The 14,279-nt window shown below is 42.8% G+C and overlaps 1 protein-coding gene across 3 annotated transcripts; it reads right to left on the bottom strand.

The window, feature by feature from the left end:
* Positions 1–3,880: 3,880 nt before the first annotated feature.
* Positions 3,881–13,027, bottom strand: LOC147152453 (dnaJ homolog subfamily C member 5-like). Of its 3 annotated transcripts, none has more exons than XM_086046401.1 (5): positions 12,934–13,027; positions 9,509–9,624; positions 7,906–8,119; positions 6,145–6,316; positions 3,881–6,060 (listed from the first exon to the last, which is right to left on the bottom strand). In XM_086046401.1, exons 2-5 carry the CDS (start codon positions 9,613–9,615, stop codon positions 5,960–5,962), a joined length of 594 nt encoding a protein of 197 aa, XP_085902527.1. In that variant the 5' UTR covers positions 9,616–9,624; positions 12,934–13,027; the 3' UTR covers positions 3,881–5,959. The 3 variants fall into 3 exon arrangements, with proteins under 3 accessions (XP_085902527.1, XP_085902517.1, XP_085902537.1); XM_086046391.1 differs by having other exon boundaries at positions 12,736–13,017; XM_086046411.1 differs by lacking the exon at positions 12,934–13,027 and adding an exon at positions 12,535–12,670.
* Positions 13,028–14,279: the final 1,252 nt, after the last annotated feature.

The raw sequence follows: 14,279 nt of genomic DNA, 5'->3' as shown, positions 1-14,279 counted from the left end.
GAGTTCTGTGGGGGGTGCTTCGGGAGTACGGGGTACCGAGCCCCCTGATAAGGGCTGTCCGGTCCCTGTACCACCGATGCCAGAGTTTGGTCCGAATTGCCGGCAGTAAGTCGGATTCGTTTCCTGTGGGGGTTGGACTCCGCCAAGGCTGCCCTTTGTCACCGATTCTGTTCATAACCTTTATGGACAGAATTTCTAGGCGCAGCCGAGGTGTCGAGGGGGTCCGGTTTGGTGGCCTCAGTATTGCATCTCTGCTTTTTGCAGATGATGTGGTACTGTTGGCTTCTTCAAGCCGCGATCTCCAACTCTCGCTGGAGCGGTTCGCAGCCGAGTGTGAAACGGTCGGAATGAAGATCAGCACCTCCAAATCTGAGACCATGGTCCTCAGTCGGAAAAGGGTGGCGTGCCCTCTCCGGGTCGGGGATGAGATTCTGCCCCAAGTGGAGGAGTTCAAGTATCTTGGGGTCTTGTTCACGAGTGAGGGTAAGATGGAACGGGAGATCGACAGGCGGATCGGTGCAGCGTCTGCTGTGATGCGGACCCTGTATCGGTCTGTCGTGGTGAAGAAGGAGCTTAGCCGAAAGGCGAAGCTCTCAATTTACCGGTCGATCTACGTTCCTACTCTCACCTATGGTCATGAGCTGTGGGTCATGACCGAAAGAACAAGATCTCGGATACAAGCGGCCGAAATGGGTTTCCTTCGCAGGGTGTCCGGGCTCTCCCTTAGAGATAGGGTGAGAAGTTCGGCCATCCGGGAGGGACTCAGAGTCGAGCCGCTGCTCCTCCGCATCGAGAGGAGCCAGTTGAGGTGGCTCGGGCATCTGATTAGGATGCCTCCTGGACGCCTCCCTGGTGAGGTGTTCCGGGCATGTCCCACCGGCAGGAGACCCCGAGGACGACCCAGAACACGCTGGAGAGACTATGTCTCCCGGCTTGCCTGGGAACGCCTTGGGATCCTTCCGGAAGAGCTGGAGGATGTTGCTGGGGAGAGGGAAGTCTGGGCTTCCCTGCTGAAGCTGCTGCCTCCGCGACCCGACTTCGGATAAGCGGGAGATAATGGATGGATGGAAAAAAAAGTACAGTAATTCCGGTTTACTTATTATCCGAGGCTGAAAAACATTTTATTTTGAAAAGTGACCGGATTCTCTCCGTTGCCTCCATCTATGACTGACTATTAATGCATGTCAAGTTGTCTCCATCACGTAATGGTAATATTAAATGCACAAGATAGCAAATGAGTAAAATAAACAGACGTATTTGGAAAGTTTCAGAGACGCGAAGGGTATACAGACTTGTATGAACCGGTCCGTGGCAGAAAAAAGGTTGGCAACCACTAGTATACTGTACTATTAAAGTAATTTTTATGTTCACAATTTGTTAATTATCAGAGCTGGGCATTTAACAAAATGTTTGCAGTCCGTTTATCGCCTTCCGCCTACAGCCGTGGTACCCTTCTGCTGGCCGTCTATCTGCCATTTTGTCCGGCCTGACAAAATAGTAATCGCCTAACAGCCGGTCCTACTGTCATTTTAAACGGGCTTCCGTTAGCGTTTCCGACTAAAAATTTCAACAAACTAAAATAAATTGACTCGCTAAAAAAAAGAAAAAAGGTAAAAAAGCCAACAGATGTGGAAGAACATTTTTCGGCCAGATGAAACCATTTAATGTCTGCATCAGGCTCACAAATAAACTTAGATGCAATGATCACATTTGATTAATGAAACTGTCAAATATAAAGCGACATGCAACATCTACATTGAATTACCCGGGGGGTATTATTATTATTTTCTGGGACAGCAGGAAGGAGGTCTGTGCACAGCAACTCCGTGTATGTACAGAGAGGGTGAGAAACGACTGTGCATTCATGCTCAGTATGACTCATGAACTTTTCAGATGAAGCTCAAATAATCAAACAAATAAAAGACATGCCTCTGTCAGAAAGAACTGTTCACGATTGTACCATCACGATGGCAAATCAAGTGGAGAGGAGTTATTCAAGTCGTTCATTGAGTTCGTTAAAGGAAAAAAAATCTACAGATGAAAAACTCATTTCAGTGAGTACTTATGGTGCTTCGTGTATGGTGGGGAAAAACTGAGGATTTGTAGCGCTTCTTTGTGCACAAGAAAATAGACCAATCCTAAATTTTCATTGAAGTCTTCTTCAAATGTATTCCTGCCTCAGCTCTAAATCATCGCCAGTTGTAAACACCGCTGGATGAAGTTGCAAATAATTATCCAAGGCTGCTTTTGCACACAAATGTGCGTTGGTTGTTAAGAGGGAATGTGATCAGCCGTTTTGCGGCTTGCCTGAGCAAAATCCGGACTGTTCCTGAAATGAAAAACCTCGAGCATCCAGAACTGGTTAACATAGAATGGCTACTGATGTTTTACCATCTCATTGACATGGCTGAGCATCTGAACAAGCTCAATTTGAAAATGCAAGGCACTGGAATCCCAGTCTTCTTATCCCATCAACAAGCCTCGTTTGCATTTGAAAACACACTGTGACTCCATCACAGATATTGAAATAGGTAATTTTCTAGACTTTGCAAAGCTGAGAGAATTTAAAGATGCGTGCACAGCAAGTAACCCTGTTCAACATTTTGGTCTCCAAGTGCCATCTATCTTAATCTAATCTAATCTCCTTCAGTCATTCAAAGCACGCTTTGCAAAATTTCGTGAGGCCACATCCTTTTAAGTTCATCACTCATCCACGAGTCTACTGTGGCCAAAGCTGACCTGAGTTACATCCCTGGTGTCTCCAGAGATTTTGACATAGACGTTTTGCTGACCTGAAGGCCTCAGACGTGAGTAAGCAAATTCAAGTCACAGAATGAAGATTTGGAAATACGTACTTGCATGACATCAAGCAGAGCTGGTGAGTAAACACAGCAGACAGAAATAAAAATAAAAAAACTCAACCAGCCTCAACCTCGACCAGCTGATTGTCAAAACTTGTGCGTTGCTGCATTGAGCATGTTTTTAACTTTAAGTAAGCATCCCATCTAAAAAACATCATGACCAACCTACGACCATGTTAAAGCCGGGTTTACACGGAGCCATCTATTCTGATTAGAAAGGATCCGAAAGACCAATCAGAATGAAAATGCTCCATATAAACATCCCAATCGGAATAAAAAGGCAGAATCCAAATGGGGTTTCATTTGGATACACAGGGGTGGTATATTCCTTTTGCCAATCCAAACGAGCATCATGTAAACGGTTCAATCGGAATAGCCAGGCTGTGTCCGCTCTGCGCATGTTCTGTCTTGATGTAATTGTGTAGTGACGTCGTTGTACACACACTTTAAAATGGCAGCGTCTTACAAGAGCTCATCTGCGACGCGAGAACTTGTTTTAGAGTACTGGTAACTTGTTTTTATCAAGATGCTGCTTTAATAAAAGTGTTAAAACCATCATGAATACTGTGCTAAATAGATGGATGAAATCCATCTTGATAGATCGCGTGATGTGGTAAGACACTGCCATTTTAAACTGCATATACAACGACATCACTACGCAGTTACATCAAGACACAGCATGCGCAGACCGAACGCCTGGCCATTCCGATTGAACTGTTTACAAGACGCTTGTTCGGATTGGTACAAGGAATATACCACCCTGCGAATCTGAATTAAATTCCATTCGGATTCTGCCTTTTTAGTCGGATTGGGGTGTTTATATGGAGCATTTTCATTCCGATTGGTCATTCGGATCTTTTCTAATTGGAATACATGGCTCCATGTAAACGTGGCAAAAACCCCCCCCAAAAAAACGGTTGACAGATGGAAACCTCACCGCCTGCATGAAGCTTAACCCTCACAATTTATCAACCAGACTACAAAAACAACAGCAAAGCCATGTAGCAATACAAGTAATGTAAAAGGTAAGGAGTATTTGATTTATTATTGATTAGCTTCAGTATAACAACGTTATTAACAAGAATACTTTCAGAGACTTATTATACTCCAAATGTTTTGGTCTTGCTTAAAAATGCATGTGTTACTTGTATACAGTGTTAAAAAACATGATACGGCTCTCACAGCAATACATTTTTAAGTGTGTCTATTATGGCCCTCTTTGCCCTAAAAGCTTCCTGACCTCTGATCAAAAAAGAAAAGAATATGGAGAAGGCCTGTTAAATCTCATAATCCAAAGCCTCGAAAACATGGCGGAGGCAGTGTGATGGCTGCCTGTGGCACTGGGCCACTTGTGTTCATTGATCATGTGACACACAGCAAAAGCAGCTGGATCAACTCTGAGTTGTTCAAAGACACAGTAGTGTTGGCTCTAATCCATCCAATCATTCATCTCCTTCGGTATGACCCAGGTCCCAAACTTCCTTTCCCCAGTCCAGTACCCAATAGGTACCCAAGGCCACTGGGAGACATTCTCTCCAGTGTGTCCACGTTCTTCCCTGTGGACTCCCCCCCATGGGACGTGCCTGGAAAGCCACAACAGGGAGGCGTCCAGGAGGCCCCCTAAACAGAGCCTGAGCTACTTCATCGCTCCTCTCCATGCGGAGGACGAGTGGCTCTACTCTTATCCCCTCTTGGGTGGTCATAATCCTCATCCTATCCCTAAGGCCAGGTACACTCAAAGACAATGAGGCTGTTTCCGTCCCTATTTTGCCTCTTCCCAACAAAGACCGCCAAATACTCAACCATATTATGTCTTCTAAAGATTGTACTATAAGATTAACCCTTCAAGCGTGGATGTGTCCTGATAATTCGATCCAAAACAGGTCAGGGTCAACAATCTTAAATACTAAATGTGTTCAATATTTATGACCAAAAATCTTCAGGTGTGTGGGGAAAGCAAACTACTCTCGAGTCATTTCAGTTGACAGCAGGAATTATTTTCCATAGCAAGAATTTCTTGCCGACATCGCCATCTTAACGCTCCCGCCTCCAGTTTTCTTCGGAGACACTCGGCAACCATCGTACGTGCGTACCCGGAAGCGTCTGCTCGTCTTTGTTAGTGAGCTCAAGTGTGATCATGCAGGAGCCCTGCCTCAAAAGACCGCAGAACAAAACCTTGGAAGTGTGTGGTGTTCTGTGCTGAGATTATTGGAGCGGACCACACACAATACAACCCAAGCAGTTCAATCCCTGATTTTCTATCTTTATGTGAGCGGTCTGAAAAAAACATCTTTAAAGATTTTGAAAACCCTTGCGTGTGTACCAAGCCTATGGGGGAGGCCGGACAGACTGCGTGTAGGAAGGCCATTTTGGCTCATGTCTCACAGTTCATGACCATCACATGACCTAAATAATCATAACCAAGGGCCACACCCCCCAATTGACAGACTATAAACACAGTTCCTTCGGGTCACTGTGCAATGGTTGAAAGAAGAATTAAAATATCAGTGTAGTGATTTGTTGATTACTTCCTCCTGCCCTGTCTATTGCCACCATACCGGGGCCAAAACCAAGACATACAGTTTGCAGTTCCTGGCGTATCATTGCACAAAGGTGGAAAGAAGAATACAAATGACGGTGTACAAGTAATTTGCACAAATTCCACTGGTCCATATGTGGTGTTCCATTTGGACGTGAACAAATTGAAAACAATGCTATCAGACAGAAAAACTTGCTCCTATTTTGTTCTTCAGAACAATATGTAATTAAATAATGGCTGATGGATCCTGTAATGGATCATGGTCATGGTCTGGATTAATTGCGGCAGATTACAAAATAACGTATCTTCATTGATGCTTATTACCAAACTTTTGGGTTTCAGAAACCCAACCAATTAAATACTCTATTAAAATCAGTCTGCCCTATGGCAATTTTTCATTTGTCTCTTAGACTAAAAATCAAATAAAATTGTTTAATAAAATTTGCAACTGAAAATGGAACAAATGAATGACAAACCGATTATGGAACATGAAGAACCCATGGAGGTAGAAGTGCGCGCGTGTGTGTGTGTGGGTGTGCATATGCGTGTGTATGTCTTTCTAATATGTGTCAGTCCGGTAGCTTTGGTGGGTCTCAGCGGTGAGCTGCGTGGTTTCTGAGGCAGAGGACGGCTGCATCATGATGGGCTCGTTGCTTCCATCTGCAGGAGACAGTGCACACACTGTGTTATGATGCAGAGCGAAGGTCCTCTCTTCTTCATCCAAGCGTTGTAGGCATTGCTCACCTCTCTCGTCGGCCGTCATCTGGGCCTCCAGGTCCTCAGGGGACACATAGAAATCGGGCTCCTGGTCCATGGGTGGCCGAGGTTTGCATTTTCCGCAGCAGCAGTTGCAGCAGCAGCAAAGGCAGCAGCAGAAGTAACAACCGGTGGACAAGCAGCAGAAGACAAACAATGCCTGTGGGGGACACACGATACAAGACACTGAAGACCAATGTACATCTCTCAAACGGATGCCTCAACAGCAGTCCTTCTCAATTAGTGGGTGGGGCGAGTGTGACCTTGGAGAATATGCTTTTTTTTTTCTGTCGTCCTAGGTAAGTGTAATTGTACTACTAGACAGTAGACGGCAGCGGAACTCTCACTGGCAGCATGTGTGCAGGGAGCTCCGCACGTCATCTGACTGATTGCTGCACCGATTTGCTTACACAACCATGGTGGCAGGTGAAGGATTTACAATGCAGAGCAGTGAGAAAATTATTATTCATCAGACGACATTCCGTCCAGGTGAATTCAAGTGTGTTTTTGATGAAAAGGACATGTATCAAATAATGAGATACATGTGCAAGCTGGACAGGTTGGACATCACAGATCCGATCAAGTGTCAGGAGTGCTTTTTACAACTATCGCAACGACTACCTCATTTTGAATAGCTGTGCACGGCAAAACGTGCTCATTGTTGCCATTAATCCAGACTTCCTCATTTTGATTAAAAAAAAAAAAAAAAAAAAGTAAACATATTGTTTTATTCGTTTTTGTTTTGGAGGTTAAAGTGTTTTAAATATTGTATTCCTGATTTAATGTTGCTGATAATGTATTTATTGGAGGGATGTCACAAACAAATCTTTTTGGACTCAATTCTCCTCTCGATTATTCCATTGATTATTTGGGGAATCCCACTTTAGCCTTCCCAGTGAAGTGGTGGCCGGACTGACCTATTCGTAGTCACGCGTGTACATTCCCGTGTTCCCGTGAGCCCCGTCTCCGAGCGACACCAGCTTTGCTTTGCAGTAATGACAAAACTTTGACTTTGAATATTGAAAGAATAAAATTAATTTGGTATAATTCCTGGATTTATAATTTGTTGCTAGAAGTCATCAGCCGCAACAAATGTCCATGCGGAAACACAGAACATTGGTTTGGAGTTCGCAAAACAAAAAATAAAAAATAAAAAGTTCAGAGTTGCAGATTCACACGGCAGGCTGACCTGCTATGCACAGAAGTACTTTGCCACACCTGCAACATTCATTCCCTCTGAAAGATTATTTTCTCTTGCTGGTCATATTCTGCACAAGAGGAGAGCTTCTTTATCACCTGAAAATGTTCATAATCTTGTATGTCTGAGCAACTGGCTTAGTAAAAAGGAATAAAATGTATGGTTGCAGGACCAACTGGTTATGTTGCATGTTGAAAAAAAAAAAAGTTTCTGCTGTTATGAGCAGCATATGTTCTTCATACGAATACAATCAAAACATGTGATGTTTGCAGAGACCAATCTCATATGTTGACAGTTGACCAGAGATCTTCAATTGAAATGATTTAAATCACAATGACAAAAAAAAGGCTGAAAGTAAACCCGGCCACTAAAAAAATCTGGACCAAGCATTTTTTTTTTAACCAACGCATTACTGTGCGCATGTCCGAATTTGAATTCATAACTTGAATGTTTATAAGTAAGATAGCGTCTGTAATTTAAAGTGGATCGCGACAGTATGCCTGTGACATTGTTGCACTAGCCACAAAAAGTCACATCCAGCAAGGCTTTACCTTGGCCCACCAGCTGGACAGAACAAAGTAGGTGTTGACGTTCTCCTCTCCAAACTGCTCGGCCACATAGAGGCCCAGGGAGCCATATTTGTCATAGATGTTCTTCTTGGTGCTATCGCTCAAGATGGAATGAGCGTTGTTTATCTCTTTGAATTTCTCGGCTGCGTCTGGATTGTCGGGATTCTTATCTGGATGAAATTTTAATGCCAGTTTCCTGCAAACAAAAATGAAAGACAATTCAAATAATAAAAGCCAACACAATACTTTGCTTTCTTTGACCCCATAGTGGTTCACATAGCAGACCTTCTTGCAACTGCCAATGAATGAATTCCTCCTCAAACCCAAATCACGACCATTCTGTGATGGACAGGCGAGCAACCAGGGTTTAACCCTTTCCCCATAAAAGAAGGCCGACCCACGGACGACCCACGGCCTATGTATTCAAGCTTCCATAATTCAGTGCCAGTAGCACTTCTGTTCAGTTGAGGAGAAAAATTTAAAGTGTTATCTTCAAAAAGAGACCAAAACCTTGCCGATACTCCAAATGGTTCAAGTACAGCATCAAATTTAGTTTGGTGCACCTTTCGTTCAGGTAAAACTGCCAGGTGGAATTTCAAAGGGCTACGACAGTGGCGCTATAGGTTCTGGACAAAGCTATGCGGTTGTATGTAGTGATTTGAATTAGGGCCTACAATACATCTACCAGTTGTGGTTTCAAGTCCGTCAAATATTAAAGTCAAGGAGCCCTTGCAGCCCTGGCCACGTTGGGGAACTGGAATGAGGGGAACGGACACATTGGAAATTGATTTCGTTTTTTAAACACCACAATAAACCTCAAACATAGGGACTTTTTCCAGGCCTGATGTGTGTGCACATATTAATAAAGTAGCACAAGCGTTTATACCAGGGGTGCCCATTACATCTCTTTTGGATGAGATCACCGAGTATCAAAGCAATGCGGAAGCTCGTGAACAGAGCAGATCTTTGGAAATTTGACCGTTACAAGCAGCTTACAATTGATCAAAGTGTTGGCATGTTAAATTTACTGCAAAGAGTGTCACAAAAGAGAGAAAATACAAAATGTAGAAGTTTGTGAACTGTAAAATTGTTAACACTGGTGTTTACTTGTTAAATACATTAGTTTGCCATCAAAAGCACGTTTTCATTGTTTGTGTATTTTATAAGGGAATATTGTTCAGAGGTTTGAGGCATCACTAAAGCAAAAATTACTAGCATCAAAGTCACCGTGGTGCACAAAATATATTTTATCACAAAAGATTGTTATTTGTGGTTTTTTTGGTCCAAAATAGGTGATTTGGGTAAAAACAAACCATGTTCTGTAACAGGTAGAAACAAACTTTTTTTTGTGAAAAAAGAAGAGAATCTTTCATTTGGTAATTTCTGTGTGACATCGTCATAAAAAAAAACAATATTCTGCGAGTCTTGAAAGATCAGTCAGAATTGGCTGGCAATCTATAGTTTCTTCTTTTTTTTAAAACGGCTGGCATTGAAAGAGTTTAAAAACAAGATAGAACTGGGGCCTGAATGTCAATGACAACACAGAATCAATAGCTCTCTCTTGTATTGGAAACAGACAGATCACCTGTAACATTTCTTGATTTCCTCTGTAGTAGCATTCTTATCCACTCCCAGCACAGCGTACAGTGATTCTCCTGATGTGGATAGAGCTCTCTGTCGCTGCTGCTCCATCGCCTTCACCTAGCAACCAAAAATAAGTTCAATGAAACTTCAAGATAACACCCCTAGCCTGTGGATGTCAACAAATCACATTTATTTTCACAGATCCCCTGCTATATGATGGCATTTACAAAGCCCACAGCATTTCCTGGTCAAAATATGATATACAACTTCTTTTCAAGGAATACAGTGAGGTGCAAAAAATTAAATTGAATACAGCATTGCTTCAAGTAACATTTAGGAATACCTAACTTTTAACCAAAGTTTTGGCAACAAGTTTGTCATCCTTGCTCTTTAGTTACCGTTTAATTCAACTGTGGTATCGCAATCAGAACACTGGGTGGCACTCATGTAATGACGTATATGACTTAGAGGGAAGTCAACCCAAACATATTTTTTTCAAGAACATGTTCTACGCAGGCTCACTAGTTGAAACAAGGCATTCTGGTTTTGTGAAATATGAGTTAAGCAGCAAAATCCACCTGTTCTTAGCCATCTCAGGGGGCAGCCATGTTGTCACTTCTGTCGAATGAAAATGACATCGCAGTTGCTCAGGGCTCAGACAACAACCAATCATGGCTCAGCTTCAGAAAACAGGTGAGCTGTGATTGTTCGTTACCTGAGCCCTGAGCAACTGGGATATCATTTAGTTGCTCCTGATGCTGCGCCATCAGTAGGTGAACGTGAACTCAGTGCGAAGGCTTTGAGTGCCTTTATAGGTGGAAAAGCGCTATGCAAGTGAAAGACCATTTCAGTCGACAGAAGTGACAAAATGTCCGCCCCCATCAATGGCTAAAACGGGTGGATTAACTCTTATTCCACAAACACAATATTTATCAGAATGTTTCAACTATTGGGTCCGTCAAGAAGATATTCTTCAAAAAAATATGTTTGGGTTGACTTTCTCTTTAAAAGGAAGAAGAAGAAAACTCACAAAGAACAAATCATGACATCATGTCGAATACCACAGTTGAATATTGTAGCGCTGAGTGCTAAGCCGTAAGTCATTAAAAAAAGAAATACAAGACTGACTGTTGATAACACCGACCAAAACCGAATGTCCGGTACAGGCCCAGACAGCGACCGTTGGCCACTCGTCATGGCAATCGATTGCTTTTACTTGCGCTGACCGACAGCACAACAAAGCTAAATGCTAATGCTAATGTGAACGCTAGTGAACCACTTTGTCTCACTTCAGTGATCAGCAAGCAATTATCTTGATACAAAAGGAACAAGTGCTGCAACTGTAGTGATAAGTAGGAGCCCAGCTCACAGGCATGGTGCTGGCCATCAAAGGCAATGCGTGTGCATTGAAAATAAGTCATAACTTGTTTATTTCACAACCGATTTTCGTGAAGCTTACTTTTTTGTCATCGCCTAAGCGAGTGCTATCAATACAGAAAATGCATCCTGGATTTTTTTTTTTTTTTTTTTGTGACAGCCACAAACATGAAAAACACTTTGCCCATAGAAGCGTAATGTCGTCGTAGGCAAGGGCTAGTCATTATCTTTGCATACCGTATCTATGGCTCCAATAACAGCTACATTAGAAGGGCACAAGGCTGCAAGTGCGGGTATTGGGATTGGGCCAAACAGTGGCTTTACTATATCGGAAGTCGCACACCTATTTCACGTAGCGAGAAAAAGTTGGCTTGACGTTTGACATTCATGAGTTAGAGACCGTCCACAAATTTCATTTTCGAGGGTGTCATAATTTGACAAAAATGTTTACCAAAAGTCAGTTAATTAACATTTTGTCATTTTGATTGCTGTAGTAGGTGGCAAAGGGAGGCATCTAACTACTACACCTCAAATTTCCGTTATATAGGTTACTTTCGAGAAGTTGGAAACCAATTCAAGGACCAATATCAACCTGTATTGGCAAAAATATTCACAAAAAACCAAGTAAAACACTTATCCTCAATCTGATGCCTGTCGTAGATGGCAAAGGAAGACCTCTAACTAGTACGCCTCAAGTTTTCGTCATATAGGTAATTTTAAAGAAGTTAAAAGAAGAGCCAATTCAAGGACCAATATCAAAATGTATTGGCAAAAATATTCACCAAAAATCAAGTCAAACACTTTTTTCTCATTCTGATTACTGTAGTAGATGGCAAAGTGAGGCCTCAAACAACTTCTCCAAAATGAACTGTATGACGAAAATTTGAGGTGTAGTAGTTAGAGGCCCCCCTTTGCCATCTACTACAGCAATCAGAATGAGAAAAGGTGTTTTACTTGAATTTGAATTTAGAACTGATATTGGTCCTTGAATTGGCTCCAACTTCTCTAAAACGACCTATAAAACAAAGCATTTGCGGTATAGTAGTTAGATGCCTCCCTTTGCCATCTACTGCAGGAATCAGAATGACAAAATGTTAATTAACTGATTATTGATTTTTTTTTTGGTCAATTTATGACACCCAAATTTTTTATGACAAATTTGTGGACGGTCCCTAACTCGTGAATAGTGAACGTCATGGATAAGAATAATCGTAATAATAATAATGTCCAACTGTGAACAAAATTAAGGTGGATACCCTGTCCACCCTTCCTAAAACTATTGTACACACTAAGAAAACATAGCATTTGGTTACTCAAATTAATAATTGATGCAGGGATGAAACATTAATAATAGAATATAACACACTTTGCAAACAAACGTTGACAACAGCTGATTGGTGACATCACTTGCAACACTTCTTGGTCTACAGAGTTTCAGATAGATTAAGAGTGCAACTAAGAATAGAAGCAGGTATGTGTGATCCACTTGGAAGGCTTATCATTAAATGCTAGCATTGCACACACACAAACCCAGATATCACAGTTCAAATAGACCCGTCACAGCAGACACAAGCGCAACGAGTTTCAATTCTAGTTTCTCCATCGAACAAAATCGAATAAATGTACCGAGCTGAGAAGCACTTTACTGACATTTGAAGCATCTGAATGTCTCTCACACAGGCGCTTGGTGAGAGGCAAGACAGTGTACTCTACTCTTTAGACCGGATAATCTCCAGCGACTTTATCCGCGTTCTGGTTAGCAGCTAGCATGAGCTAGCTCCCTAATCCCAAAACAGAAAACACCAGCAGTGTTAGCTAACACGCTAACGTAGAGTATAACTGCTCACTCACCGATTTATCACGCGCAACCGTACAACGCCGTGTTCCTTCCTCCTTATTCCCCGCGTCCGAATCCTAGCGGATGTTCAAATATCTCTCCTCATCACAAATGACATTTTCCCAAACCCGAGCAGCTAACGTTTACACCGGCGTCGTGGCCGCGAGCAGCTTTCAATTACTCCCACCCAGCTGGTGCGAGTACGAACCGACCTGTTCTTTTTTCCCTACAATAGTCGGGTTGCACCCATGCAATGTCAGACCCTCATGCACTACTAGCTCCACATGCAGTCAAGCAGGAAGTGCTGGGTTGCATTTCAAAATAAAATCAAATGCTCTCTCAGACTCAGAAATACGTGGGATCAATTTAAAAATAAAAGTGAACGCACTCTTGTAATGTTTCACCGACATCTGGACACAGGGGCGTAGATGGGATTTTGGAACATGTGGGGGGGGGGGGGGGGTTAATTTAATGTTTGCACATAGACTAATGCCTAAATAATTCTGGGGCTGGGTGGCACGGTCGTCTACTGGTTAGCACGTCTGCCTCACAGTTCAGAGGGCGTGGGTTCGATCGGCCTCCCTGTGTGGAGTTTGCATTTTCTCCCCGCGCCTGCGTGGGTTTTCTCCGGGTACTCCCATATTCCAAAAACATGCATGGTAAGTTGATTTGACTCTCTAAATTGCCCCTAGGTGTGATTATGAGTGCGGATGTTTGTCTTTGTGTGCCCTGCGATAGGCTGGCAACCAACTCAGGGTGTCCCCCGCCTACTGCCCGAAGACAGCTGGGATAGGCTCCAGCACGCCCGCGACCCTTGTGAGGATAAGCGGTATCGATAATGGATGGATGAATTTTAGGGCTGCATCATCCTGCCTCTCTTCCCATGTCCTTGGCCAATCACAACACTTATTAGAATCGGAAACCCCTATCTACCTAAGTCATCTCTAGGACTGAGGCAGTTTTGATGATACAAACCAAATGGCAGAAAGCTTGAGAAAGAGGCTTTGGCTGTCCATAAGTGAAGCATTTGCATTTTGGCTGGATTCGTTTGGATAATGGATGGATGGATGGAAGAGTTCTTGTTTCTTACATTTTCCAGACACTAAATAAAATTTCAATCAATTAAATGGATTTAAACTTTAAACCATATTTTTTGCTAGCAGTAGCAAATACTAGCAAACACTGTTGATGTTTCATTAAGAGATCATTCGGCTGGGATGGCCCATTTTTCATTCAAAACCCCTCTTTATGTATTTTTTGATCAGGAAAATGATATTAGCTTGCATTTTAAATTTTATCAAATTGTTTTGGAGAAGGCGACACGGTGGTCGACTGGTTAGCACGTCCGCCTCACAGTTCAGAAGTCGTGGGTTCGATCCCGGCTCCGGCCTCCCTGTGTGGAGTTTGCATGTTCTCCCCGTGCCTGCGTGGGTTTTCTCCGGGCACTCCGGTTTCCTCCCACATTCCAAAAACATGCATGGTAAGTTGATTGGATACTCTAAATTGCCCCTAGGTGTGATTGTGAGTGCGGATGTTTGTCTCTGTGTGCCCTGCGATT

This window comes from Filicampus tigris, chromosome 1 (genome assembly GCF_054856515.1).
Source record: "Filicampus tigris isolate MCC_2025a chromosome 1, RoL_Ftig_1.0, whole genome shotgun sequence".
In the NCBI taxonomy this organism is placed as follows: Eukaryota; Metazoa; Chordata; class Actinopteri; order Syngnathiformes; family Syngnathidae; genus Filicampus; species Filicampus tigris.
The sequence above is the reverse complement of the archived record's forward strand: the minus strand, read 5'-3'. Positions and strand labels throughout refer to the sequence as shown.